Source organism: Macadamia integrifolia, chromosome 9 (assembly GCF_013358625.1).
Source record: "Macadamia integrifolia cultivar HAES 741 chromosome 9, SCU_Mint_v3, whole genome shotgun sequence".
NCBI lineage: Eukaryota > Viridiplantae > Streptophyta > Magnoliopsida > Proteales > Proteaceae > Macadamia > Macadamia integrifolia.
In genome coordinates this window covers 13,968,145-13,981,597 of record NC_056565.1, presented here as the reverse complement: position 1 = coordinate 13,981,597, position 13,453 = coordinate 13,968,145, and the positions used below count along the sequence as shown (strand labels likewise).

The following is a 13,453-nucleotide window of genomic DNA, read 5'->3' as shown; positions in this document are numbered from 1 at the left end:
CAAAAAAAAAAAAAAAACAACTGTGCTAAGAAATTAGTGTTTGGTTATTGGTTGCAGGGGTTGCAGTTGAAGCTTTATCCTATGATTATTCAGCAACCATCGAGGCAAGCTCTATATACATATTGTCAATGGTTATCATATTGTGGTGTTATATATATTTATAAACCCTAGTTATTTTGGTTTTTACTAACTTAATTAGTTAATTGATTTTGGGCAGTGCTTGGCAGAACCTCTTAAACCCCAATATGGAGGAGGGATCATCAAAAACCCAGAGTTGAACCATGGTTTGAGTGGCTGGTCTGTATTTGGACAAGCAAAAATAGAGCATCGCTCATCAGAGAAAGGAAACAGCTTCATTGTTGCTCATAGTAGAAACAAGCCTTTTGATAGCTTCTCCCAAAAGCTTTACCTGCTCAAGGATAGGCTTTACACCTTCTCTGGTAATTCATCTTTCATCTGTTCAATTTAATTAAATATTGAGTTTTCTTTAAGCCATGGTGAAGGGAAATCTCTTGATCTCATCGGAATATACTAAAACCCTATAAGGATTTGTAAACCCTAAAATAGTATGACGAACCTTCCAAGCCACGTCGTGGAGAAAAACTTTGTCATATAATTAAAACACAATTACCCATATTTGGGATTGCTTTTAATTACAGATTCTTTTAAGTAACTTAATATTTCCGTTACAGCATGGGTACAGGTGGTTGAAGGAAATGTGCCAGTAACTGCTGTGTTTAGCACAAGTGGTGGTATGATACATGCAGGTGCAGTTCATGCTGAGTCAGGTTGCTGGTCCATGCTTAAAGGTGGCCTCACTGTGAACTCATCTGGACCTGTTGAACTCTATTTTGAGGTACCTGATAAATTTTTTTCTTTTCCATGTGTGTGTTTGTGTGTTCCCAGCTGAATTCTATTTTGAATTGTTTCTGATATTCTGATTGTTCAGTTACTTATGTACTCACATGGTTATAATTCAGAGCAAGAACACAACAGTGGAGATCTGGGTTGACAGTGTCTCATTACAACCATTCACCAAAAAGCAATGGAGTTCTCACCATGATCAAAGCGTTGAGAAGGTAAACGATTTTTAATGGAATTTTTTGGCTTGTAGCATCGTTGTGAACCAAGATTTGACTCGGGTGAGTCATTTGAGTTGGATCCAAAAGTCATGAAGACTTGCCTAGGCATAAGAAATGATTAAACTAAGTCCGAGTTTTTATTAACTCAGTGTTTTTGCCCGAGTGATGTGAAACCCATCGAATCTATAGTTTTTATTTTTTGGGTCATATATTATTTATAGAACATAAGTTTGATCTACAACTAAATAAAACACTATAGTTTTTGTTAATCTGTTGCCTTCAACATTACCCCCTCCCCCTTTTTTCTTTATTATTTGTGAAGCACTCATAGCCTCAATTTCTTGAGAAGGAAGATATTAAAAAAAAAAAAAAAAAAAAAAAAAAAAAGGACTTGTATTGACTAGGTTTGACTCGCCTGACTTATCAAGTTTTGAAAAGAACAAGCTGAGTAAAAAAAACATGATTCTTCAACTATGGTACACGACACAACTGCACGACGTGCTTTTTAAGGGGAATTTTTTTTTTCTTAAGGGATCAATTTGTAACTTTTTGTATATGTTTGTGAATTGTGGATTTTCCCCCATTATAAATGGCATGCTTGGTTGAAGAGGGAGGGAGGGTGGGGGGGGGGGGGAGAGCAACCAGGGTAAAGTTGCCATGACCCTTTTTCTCCCCTTTTGAAGACAACATGTTAGTGAAAGGATTATTATTTTCATATTACATATTTCTTTTGATTCTAAGAAAATATTTCTTGAGAAATAATTTCCATTGAGACAAACATAGAATAAGATTGATGAATGTAAATATTAATCCATGCAGGTGCGTAAGAGAAAGGTCAGATTCCAAGCAGTAGATGCTGAGGGTAAAACCTTTGCAGGTGCAAAAGTCTCCATAATCCAAAAGAAAGCAAGCTTCCCCTTTGGCAGTGCCATTAGTAAGGCCATCCTCAACAACCCAGCCTATCGGAATTGGTTCACCTCCAGGTTCACAGTCACCACCTTTGAAAATGAGATGAAGTGGTACAGCACTGAACCCTCTCCTGGTAAAGAAGACTACTCTATCCCTGATGCCATGCTTGCCCTTGCCAAACAATCTGGTATTTCAGTTAGAGGTCACAATATTTTCTGGGATGATCCCAAATTTCAACCCGAGTGGGTCAAGTCGCTTTCCCCTGATCAACTCAGGCAAGCAGCAGCAAAGAGGATTGATTCTATTGTTTCAAGATATAAAGGGCAGCTTATTGCATGGGATGTTGTTAATGAAAACCTTCATTTCTCATTCTTTGAAGATAAGCTAGGGGGTGATGCTTCTGCTGGTTTCTACCAGAGGGCACATCAACTTGATGGGGGCACAACTTTGTTCATGAATGAATATAATACCATAGAAGATAGCAGAGATGGAATGTCAACACCAGCCAAGTATCTTCAGAAGCTGAGGGGCTTTCAGTCAGCTGGGCAGATAGGAATTGGGGTTGAATCCCATTTCGGTATACCCAATATTCCTTACATGAGATCCTCCCTTGATGTCCTAGCAGCAGCAAATCTTCCTATTTGGATCACAGAACTGGACGTTGGAAAAAACCCAAATCAGGTAAATGTTTTGGGTTTATTATGAACATTTAGAACTTTTCTGCTAGTCAGGCTCGCAACCAAAGAAATAGTAGTTCACTTTCATTCACAAATACCCTCCTAAGTCTTAGTATTTTACAAAATACATTTTTAGATTCTAGGGTTTGCAAGTACCCTCTCAGGTTTTTGAATATTTTTCAAAATACCTTCAAGATTCCACTTCTTTGGCTGTGAACCCCGATAGCAGCCAAAAATTTTCCAAGCGAATGGGGTAGGTAAGTGTGTCAATTTAGAGCTGAAACCAAAACCTGCTACTATTAGGCTTTGGTTTCAAATTATAAAATCTTTTCTTCGTTCAATTTTGGTTTCAAAGTTGAAACCGTTTTTGTTTGAATCGAACCAAATAAAATCTCATTTTCTTTTTAATGTTTCAAAAAGTTTAGTAGAATATATCCCTATAACACATTAGAGTTTTCATTTTGTTGGGGAAGATGTTAAAAGTTTATACTAACACCTAAACTAGAGTCCAAACCAAATCGAAAGCATGTCAAAATCGAATAGTGAACCAAATAAAACCTGTCAATTCGGTTCTAACTTAAAAAAAAATGGTTTTCACATATTGTATCTTGAACCGAACTGAAACCAAACTGATTTAATTGACACCCTTATAGATTGAAAAGTTTTTTACTTCACCTTACTTTTGGGTTTTTCCTGAACAGGCTCAGTTCTTGGAAGAGATTATTAGGGAGGCTCACGCTCATCCAGCCATCAAGGGAATTGTGATGTGGGCAGCATGGCGTCCGGAAGGGTGTAACATTATGTGCTTGACAGATAACAATTTCAAGAACCTCGCAACAGGGGATGTTGTGGACAAGCTGATCAATGAATGGAGTCCCAGAAACCTTGTTGGCTCCACAGACGACAATGGCACCTTTGAGATTTCTCTCTTTCATGGAGACTATGAAGCAACATTCACTCACCCATCTAAGAATTCCACCTCAACTATGAGCTTAGAGGTGACAACAGGAACCGCTGAGGAGTCACTGCTCCATGTAGTTCATGTTCATGATGTATGAGAATTTGTTGTTACACCTACACTTTCGACAATGAAACTATGAGACGCTTGCTGCCCTAATTTTGGGCAATATCTCTCTCTCTTTCTTTTGCAGTTTCTGATCAGTCACTCCGGTTAATTGGTGTGCTGTCAATATCTGCTCTTTACCTTCTCCCTTTTTCTTTGGCCGTCCTAAGGTTTTAACCTAAAAACGTTCACTGGACACACCCTATTCATATGGTTGTTGCCCTATGTACCTAGGAAAGGAGAATCCGGGATATAAGTGTGAGTGTACATAAAATATACATTGTGTTAGAAGTTTGGTGCGCTTTATTATCGGTTTATATGAAATGGAATAACTAGGGGTGTCAATTTGGCCTAAACAACCCAAGCTGCTCGGTCCCTTGAGGTTGGACAAGGCTTGTGTTGGGATTTTTAGGTTTGAGTATTGGTTGGGCTTGGGCTGAGGCCGACCATATGTAATATTACAAACATTATATTTTATGCATGACTCACTCGTCCTCACATTTTGTCTTTTAATCATCGAGATACATCTCCCACTCTTCAAAAGAAAAAGACATCTATCCCTACTCATTGTTTATTTATTTATTTTTAAGAATCAAAACCATCTTAAAGACTACAGTCCTACTCAATCAAAATCAATTAGGGTTGGGCTAGGTTGGAATAAACCCAATAGACTGGCCCTACACTGAGATATCCCAGTCCAACCAAGGGCTAAGCCTGGATTGGGATAAGCGAGCTTAGGGTCGGGTTAGGGTTTTAATTTCGTGAATGACTACCCCTATTTGAAGGACAATCCCCGTCCATTCCCAACATTATGATTAATTTAAATATCTCACAACCTTAATTTGAGCCTTCAATTCAGAAGCAATGCAAAACTTATATGGAAGGACGAGTATGAAATAAACCAGTCGTACTCAGAACCAAATTCTAGTAAACTTTTATTTGCCTAATATATAGGCATCTAAAGAGGTAAACACCCCTTTAATTCGATGGATGTTAAAGCGATGAGAAGGTGAAAGAAACCGAGCCAAATTAACCAAGTCGAACTTAACCGAATTAATTTGGTTTGAGTATGTGAGTATGGACCTCGTTTTGGCTCGGTTTCTGTTTAGGGTGTAAGAACCATTGGTTTGAATCGAAACCGAACCAATTGAATTGCTCTTAAAACCAAAAAATGAAAAAACCCTAGTATCGTTAAGAGAGATTTTTTAGGTGGTAAGTGTTTTTTGCAATTTATCATCACATATTTACATGCTAAGACAATTTTGAAGTTAAAAATAGCCATAAGGCCCATAACTTGAGCCCATTATGGCCTTTGGTCCATCATAGTCATGGTTCAAAAGTGGAACCGTTTTCATAACCGAATTGAAACCAAGGTACAAAACCAAATTAAAAACTGAATTGGAATTGAAACCGAACTGTGCCAAATTGAATCGGCTTTAGTATCTAAATACGAAACCGAGTCAGTTCTTAGTTCAGTTTTGGTCCGCCTTATCATCATTCGAAACCGAACCGGTTGACATTCTTAGCATTTGGCAATCATCTAGAAAAATGTTTCTTGCGTTTTTTCGTTTAATGGGAATTAAAAAAAAAAATAAAGCGTTTGGTGTCAACTTGGTATTTTTATTTTAATTTTTTTTTTAAAGGAAAAAAAAAATTAGAAACGCAAAATGATAGAACGACAAAACCTTATTTCATCATTTTCGTTTTGTTCCAAATACATAAAAAGTGAAAACTAGGGTAATCGTTCCTAAAATAGGTTCATCAAACACCATTTTTTTTTTTTAAATGACATTTTGGCACAGAAACTGAAAATTCTGTTTTTGATACGAAACGTCGTATGACTACCAAACGCAACCTAAAAGTAGAGTTTTTTCACAACACCATGGTTAAAAAACATGCCATTGAGAGTGTGGGAGACAAATTTGTTCAATAAGGATAGCCCTTTGAGAAGAGAATATCAATGTGTGTTCTTTTTTTCTTTTCATAGGGAGGGAGGGGAAATAGATAACAGCCAGGAGGTCTCTTGGTGAGCATGAATTTTTTGTTTACCACAACTTACCAACTGCACTAGACAATTGTTGTTGATAATGAATTATCTATAATTCAATTATTTGAGAGGACATGAAAAGAAACTCCCAATCCACATCGCAATAGTCTTTTTCTTACAATAAACACTAGATCTACTTCCTAACCACTTTCAGAAATCCATTAAAGCAAGAGAGAACTAAAAACTTAAGAAGCGCTTTGAGTAGATATATAATAAAGTTCCCCCACCTAAAAGGGATATGAGCCACTACCTGGATTGATTGTGAGGTGATCATCAAGTTCATGAAGCATTATCGAGACAGATGGCCATGTGAGCTCTTTTCTTTCTTGTTAGATCTTAAATATCTTATGAAGAAGTTTGTTAAATTTCCTAGGCTTTGTTTGATTGTAAGTGATATTAAAGTGGAACGAAAGTGAAATTTTTATACTTAAAATAGAAATATTTGTAATCGTTACTCTGTGAAAAACAACATCGAAGTAGGATTTTGATTACCAACCCCTTTCCCCACACATTTTTTTGTTCTATGAAACACGAATAGATAACATTCCCCTTCTCATTATTCGTTTATAATAAAATAATAATACCCATTAAATTTGGGCCACATATTATTAGATATCGCTATGTCACAATATTACTTCATTCATATTTTGCTTGCATGATAAGGAAAAAGAGACTCCACTAAGTCGGTTGAGCTCACCTTTCGGTCACCTAATCATAATGTTCGACTATAATTCATTGAAACTGTATATGAGTGCTGAGCTTGGATTTTGCAAAAAAAAAAAAAAAAAAAAATCTCCAAGCAACATCAAAATATCCAACGATGCGGTAGTTCAAGTGGGATCTAGAACTTGTGATTTGATAAACCCTAATATCCTCACCTACATCCGAAGTTTAGTTCAAACAAAATTTGTAAATGACAATAATAAAGAATCTACTTCGATATCGATTGTCTTAATAATTGTATTATTTTTTAAAACATAATTATCCTATTATTCATCTATGTGACAAAAATAAAGAATTTACTTAGAGATTATTTTCCAGGCATAGCTGATTTATATATTGGATCTCATCGCCAACCTTGAAAGTGTAAGTTCCTCTCTCTCTTTCTCTCACTCTCAAAATGGCTTCACACTGAAATATTTAGGCTGTGTTTCATAGTCATCCAAAAAAAATGTTTTAGATGTTTTCCCGTTCTATGGAAACAAAAAAATGAAATAAAAAGTTTGGTGTCAACTTGGTATTTTTCGAGTTTCTTGGAACAAAAATGGAGGGGGAGGGAAACACTAAAAACACGAAATAATGGAACGACGAAACCTTGTTCTGTCATTTCGGTTTCGTTCCAATACAAAAAATAAAAAATAAAAAATAAAAAATAAATAGGGTAATTGTTCCTGAAACAAGTTTACCAAACACCATTTTTTTATGTTAAAACAGCATTTTGACATAGAAACTGAAAAATCTGTTTTTGATACGAAACGTCTTTTTTGAAACTGAATGACTACTAAAAGCAACCTTAGCATATAAGCCTACTTGATCCAGAAATAATGCTAAAGACATGAATGACAGTAAAAAATATTACAGAACAGTCAATAGCACAGCAATTCTTTGCTTTTTCTCTTTTCAGTTTCTCTTATTTCTTCTCCCTAAAATTCATTATACATTTGAGGTAAGAGGTACAATTTGGTAAGGCAGAAGGGGCCATGTTTCATCTCAAAGTAAAATACAAAAAAATGGGTCCTATTAACAAAAATAAAACATGAAGAAGCATAGAAAGGAAAAGTGGGCAAATTTTTTTTTTTTTTAAAAGTTAAAAAAGGGAGAGAAATAATGAAGGAGGGAAAAAAAATAAAAGAAATAAAAGGTTCACACGTGTGAACTAGCGGGTTGGGGAGCGAGAGATTATATGGGTATATATGAATTCATTCCAAGTATCAGGCAAACCCGGGAGGCACCAATGGATGCAATCCGCGAAATTAATCGGATCCGTCTTCTGTTCATCTGTGAGCATCTTGCCTTGCCGGATAGTATATACCGACGTGTGTGCATCCTTTCGGAGCTCAGATAGAGAAGTGATGTTAATGAAGTAAACGGGTACCTTCATGGATCGGGTTATATTAGACGACACAACAAAGAGTCGACGGTCCGTGCCCACCTCCACCCGGGTCATGTTCACAATCGGCGTAGTCTCTTTGGCACACTTGATCCCATCAGGGTTGTTCCAATCCAAGCTCCTATTGCATCATCAAACAAATCACATTTGAATTACTCATAGATAATTAGGGTTTACCAACTAAAGGTTGGATTTACCGTTTGAAATACAAGTTTAAAAAGTACATAATCTAACATTATATTATGATGATTCGTGGTCAAGAAAAAGCTAAAGTGGTTTACCAACCAAAGTTTGGATTGGTTGTTTGACAAAGATACATTGCTTCGGTAAGAACCCGGACCCACAAAGTAATCACATAGTGGGTACAAGATATTCTAATCAAGGGTTCTGGCTGTGTTAGGTAAGCACTAGTCACTAAACTTGGATAAATTAAAGCTCAATAATAGGTCATCATAATGACTGAAGAAAATAAATAAAATGTTTTTTGTCCCGGAGCAGCCCTACTTTCAGACTCGATATGGGGTGCACCTCCTGGAGGGGCATGGTGGATATATTGCACTCCTATGCGTTCATGGCACATGGATCGCTCCCAAAAAGAAAATTTTGTCCCACTAAATAAATAATAGAGTAAATATATGAACATTCTCGGTCTATCATTTTTGTGTAGAAAGTAATCACCAACTCCGCCATGAAAACGGTATGGGGGATTGCTAATATTATAAATCATATGACAGTTAACCACTCTTTTGATTAGGTAAATAATGTATCCTATATCTTTAATCCAAGTTTTTTTCTTTCGATCGAAAAAAATAAATAAATAAACAAACAATAGAGTAGGGTTCCAGGTTGCATGTGTTTTTACTTAATGTGAAGAGGAGACATGCTGCTGAAGAAGATAGAGGTGCGTTTGGGATCCACATTTTTCTCCACCCAATTAGCCCAAGTCTTCAAAACCCTAGCGTAAGCTACCGGTCGTTCGATCTCATCATACTCTATATCACCCTCATCGAACGATCCACGCCTTTCCATCAATCCATAAAGAACCAAAATCAATTGAATTATAGAAACAGAAAAATAAGTGGACGGTTGGGATAAGGGTTTTGCTAAACACTTACAGAACCTTCATTTTGAAAGTGTTCATCCACCATATATAGGTATTGAAGATCAAGTAATCCACACCCTTCCAATTCTCTCCATGCTTATTGATGGATTCAGGCATGATGATACGATCTAAAATGCTGTGCATATTTGGATCATCCGAGTTAGATTGCACCAAAAATGGGGCCCAGTAGAATTCAACCGTAGCATTATATTCCTTCACAAACACACATGAAATAATTATTAGTTAAGTTCGAACCAGGCGGTTCAAGGAACTGGAACCGGCCGGTTCATTTACAGAGGAAGAGAGTGATAACTGATTACCATACCTCAGCTCTGAAAACAGAGAGCGAGCCAGTCTTCTTTAGGCTCTTCTTGCCTGGAGGGATCACAGATTGCGCTAGACAAACCATGGATTCCCATTGGTTACGATTCAATGAATCACCCACGAACATGAGCCGCTTCCCTCGAAGCCTCTCAAGTAATAATCTCCCACTGAACCTGAAACAGAGATTAGCAGATTTAGATGATTTCAAGTATCAAAAAGATTGGATTTTTCATTTCTTACTTGGGCAAAGAGCAATCTCTGGGCTGCCATCTCCAATTTTGATAAAGAGAATCAAATCTGCCATTCCTCAAGCAAGTCACTTGGGCAGTGAGGAACTCACATTCATCTTCTTTATACAGAGGATACGAGACATTATCGAAAACCCATTCTCCTGTAAAGAGATCACAGTCCTCTGGTGGAACTTCAACTTCTTCAACTTCTTCTCTAATGGTGGACAATTTGACCTCTGGAGTTTCTTCCTTGGCTATGATCATCTTCAGAGTAATGGGTTCTGTTTCTTCTTTCGAAATCTCCACTTGCTCATCATTCTTGATGGTTTCTTGAACTGGGTTATTTAGATTTGATAAATCTGGTTGGAGTTCTTGAGATTTGGGACTTGAGAAAGGGAACTCTGCGATGGATTTCACGTCTTCATTGTACATGAAACCGGCGAAGAGAAATATGGAGAAGACGACGACGAAGATGGAGAGATTATTGTTCTTGCGGTGCTTCATCTCTGGGAGGAAAAAAGAGGCTTTTCGCTTAAGCGGCCGCATGAGAAGAAGAAGAAGAAGAAATGGAAAGCTGAGAGGGAGGAAGTGAGAGGGGGAAGGAGATATAGATAACTCATAAAGAAAGAAAGGAATGGAGAAGAAAAAAATGTCAAAATGTATATTAGGTTCAATGGAGTTCGGTGAGAAGAAGTTTTCTTTAAGAAACTGTCCAGGTTTTGGAGGGAGAGGTGTCTTTTTCAGTTTTGGTTTCTAAATCTGGTTTAACAACTTGATTCCAAACGATGAAGAAACTGAATCGGAGAAGAGAGAGAGATTCTAAAATGGGTTCCTACTTCCTACTGCTTCATCAAATTGTATCCCTTTTGAGATGCTTTATTAGAACTAAATTCCATTCCTAATTTATGTGGTGAGTCGGTGACTATATAATACAAGAAGATAAAAGAACAGAGAATGATTTATGCTCTAACATGAATCTCATAAGATTTTTTTTTTTTTAACTATTATTATTGTTTAATTTTTTAATAGACAATATAGTACGTACGATACATTAGGTACCAACACCCGTACGTCCTTGGTCCGGATATTTATATATTTTATTATTATTATTTTTTTAGATGGGGAAGGAAGTAGGTAATAGTCAACTTGAAACTTCCTAGTGAGTATGAGTTTTTTCCACACTACAACTCATCAACTGTGCTAGACAGTTATTATTCACATATGACAACAATCTCGTACGTCTTTGATCCGTAGATTTGGAATCTAAATTTCTTTCTCTTCATTTATTAGATTCTACGGATGAGGGACGTACGAGATTGTTCTCGTACGTGAACTTGATCTAGTCTCGTTGGGGAAAACGATCTTGCTGAGAAAGAGAGAGTTTAGATCCTCTACACATACACGTTAGGTACCAACACCTATATCTTTTGTTTTCATAATTATTCATCTTCACTCTTTAAATGGTACTAAGTGGGACAAGGGCATCTAAAGTATACGCTCAAGTTAATATACGTGCAAGAGCATCTCAACTTGCGAAAGGAAGGAGGGAAGGGGGAAGTAAGGCTGCATATATTATGACCTAAGGGAGCATGTTTGGTGTGGCAAACCTGCCCAAGCCTGCCCTAAGCCTGATAGGGTTTGGGCTAGGCTTTTCATCCCATGAGTTAGGCTAGGATTGTGATTTCTAGGTTTGGGGTAGAGTCGGCAAGATCTGGTTGAGGCTTCGAGTTGAGACTGGCCTGGTATGGCCCGAATTATACAAAAATGTAATATATAATTAAAGATAATAATATCCTTACATTTGGTAAAAAGATAAAGGGTTAGCGCAGTCCAATCTAGCCTTAATAACAAAAATAAGGACTACTAAAGTCAATCAGGACCAATCTGCCCTAGCACGATCCATTCATGTTAAATCAGAGCCTAGGCTACAATATCCTAGCTCAAGCTAGGGCTGGGCTTGGGTTGAGCTAAGGAGACCTAGGGTTGGACTTGGGTCTTAAAAAATCTAGGATTGTCAAAATCTAGCCCAACCCAGCCCGATTTCATTCCTAGTATGACCCTCCCTAGACCTCACAGTGGCGGGAGCTTCATGCGGTCTAGATATGTCCTTTTGTTAGAGTTAGGAAATTCAAAAATTTGTTGGGTGAGTGAAAGGAATCTACATGGTCAAAAGTCAATTCAAATGAATGATCACATCCGTCCAATGGTTTGAACTTTTTAGATTGCTATTCATAGAGAAATGATTGAGAACATCTTATTATACCTAATGCATGTGCTTCTTCTCTATTCAAACTATTCCTTATGAGCCACTACTAGTCACACTTGAATAAAAAGACAAGTTCCTTCGGAAACCACAATGATGGCCCACGGATTAGATGAATTTAAGGCACTTGATTCTGATCTGTACTAAGAGAGAGAATCTGATTGATCTTCTTATAGATCCAAAAAAGAATGACCTAGAGAACTCCATTAGGTGCCAAACACAGCTCAGATTTTTAGTTCTCTATTGTGAAATTGTGAAGCAATTGCCAACCACTTGCTTCTCCAAAAAAACTTCAATAAACAAAAGAAAGAACTCTTTGATTAGATTTGGAACAGAAAACAAAAAAAAAAGAAGTTAACTAAAGAAGTGCAATCCATTCATTAATGGTAGCTTGGACTAAATAAGATCTTTCCTTTTCATCAACCGCTCATGGGTTTTGGTTTGTTGGAACTCTTAATCAGGGTATTTGATCTTTAAGATGATGAAAACAAGAGTATGTTTAAGCCTAAATTGTGAAGTTAACAGTGGCTTAATAATTCAGAGAAGTAAAGAATAAGGGACCTCTCTCTCTTTTGTCATTTCAGTGGCGTTCTTGTTGGAGTAACAAACTCAAATGGGTTCACTAGCTTATATTTGTGGGGCTGGATGGAGTTGGAGGCCGGGGTTCAGTAGAAGTAGAGACCAACATCACTGTTTTTCCAAGTTAAAGCAAAGGAGCTGTAAAGTTGGTGGGGTTATATATATATGGTTCTACATGTGACTCTCTCTCTCTCTCTCTTTTGGCAGTTGAGGTTTTCCTTTCCAAATACGAGTGTCCCCCCCACTCCCCACCAAGTCAAATTGTTTTCCAAAGGAGGTGGACTGTCATCAGTCATTGGCCTTTTTGGATAGGTAGAGCCGTAGAGGCTTGGAAACTCAAGGAGTGGGCCGCGAGTCGCAGTCCTGACTCCTGATGGATGAGGATAATAAGGACTTAGGGGTGTCAAACCGTTGGTTGAATCCGGTTTTAGTAGATTTTTCATACATCAGTCATTCCCAATTCCGAATAAGTTGCAATGGTTAAGTTACAGTGTTACTGTCACACCCCATTCACACTCAACCAGAGCGGTGACCGAGTTAACACCGGTTAACCCAAACCTGTCAGGATCATCAGATATTGTATTCCACCACAGCATACACACACTAACACAAGTTCATCAAATCAGCGGAAGACTCAGTTTTACCTGTGAATAAAGCTCATATACTTGATACCCGAATTGTGATACAATAAATATATACATTTGGGCCCGAAGGCATGATATATATACACAAAAAGAATAAAATTCAAATATCAAGTATATACAGGAAATCATCAAAAACCATCAGAGTACACAGCTCGGCTCGGTTTCAAGGCTGGAGCTCAGCTCGGCATCAGGGGTTGTGCTCAGCTCGGCATCATATAGAAGAGCTCAGCTCGGCCTCGGAAGTGGAGCTCAGCACGGCCTTTAGGGTGGAGCTCAGTTTGGCCTCAGAACTGCTGTCCTGCAGCACAGCTCTCGCACGAGCAGTCTACGCCGTGCTCAAACTCCTCAGGGGTCCACCAGTCCTCTTCAGGAAACTCGACTGTGGGACCCACCCCCTGCTCCTCAGATGTATTACCTGCAAAA

At 37.7% G+C, this 13,453-nt stretch overlaps 2 protein-coding genes across 2 annotated transcripts in view; one reads left to right on the top strand and one right to left on the bottom strand.

Annotated features, from left to right (window-relative positions):
- Positions 1-3,797, top strand: part of LOC122090174 (endo-1,4-beta-xylanase 5-like) — a 4,538-nt gene extending 741 nt beyond the window's left edge. Inside the window, exons 2-7 of the mRNA XM_042660021.1 lie at positions 58-104; positions 218-440; positions 693-856; positions 981-1,079; positions 1,902-2,672; positions 3,370-3,797. Coding sequence (XP_042515955.1) covers positions 58-104; positions 218-440; positions 693-856; positions 981-1,079; positions 1,902-2,672; positions 3,370-3,726 — 1,661 coding nt within the window. The 3' untranslated portion in view covers positions 3,727-3,797. The remainder of the gene's footprint in view (positions 1-57; positions 105-217; positions 441-692; positions 857-980; positions 1,080-1,901; positions 2,673-3,369) is intronic.
- A 3,571-nt stretch (positions 3,798-7,368) lies between these two features.
- Positions 7,369-10,422, bottom strand: LOC122088505 (protein ESKIMO 1-like). The gene is made up of 5 exons (XM_042657791.1): positions 9,555-10,422; positions 9,316-9,487; positions 9,004-9,203; positions 8,751-8,909; positions 7,369-8,009 (listed from the first exon to the last, which is right to left on the bottom strand). The coding sequence occupies exons 1-5, from the start codon at positions 10,088-10,090 to the stop codon at positions 7,655-7,657; spliced, it is 1,422 nt and encodes a 473-aa protein (XP_042513725.1). The 5' UTR covers positions 10,091-10,422; the 3' UTR covers positions 7,369-7,654.
- Between the last annotated feature and the right edge of the window lie 3,031 nt (positions 10,423-13,453).

What these genes read in the sequence shown, in the direction of transcription:
- LOC122088505 (XM_042657791.1), bottom strand. Translation starts at nt 10,090, where the DNA reads ATGCGGCCGCTTAAGCGAAAAGCCTCTTTTTTCCTCCCAGAGATGAAG. An exon ending in TCTCTGTTTTCAGAGCTGAG is followed by an intron (nt 9,204 to 9,315) that starts GTATGGTAATCA and finishes GTGTTTGTGAAG; the next exon opens with GAATATAATGCTACGGTTGA. An exon ending in ACTTTCAAAATGAAGGTTCT is followed by an intron (nt 8,910 to 9,003) that starts GTAAGTGTTTAG and finishes ATTGATGGAAAG; the next exon opens with GCGTGGATCGTTCGATGAGG.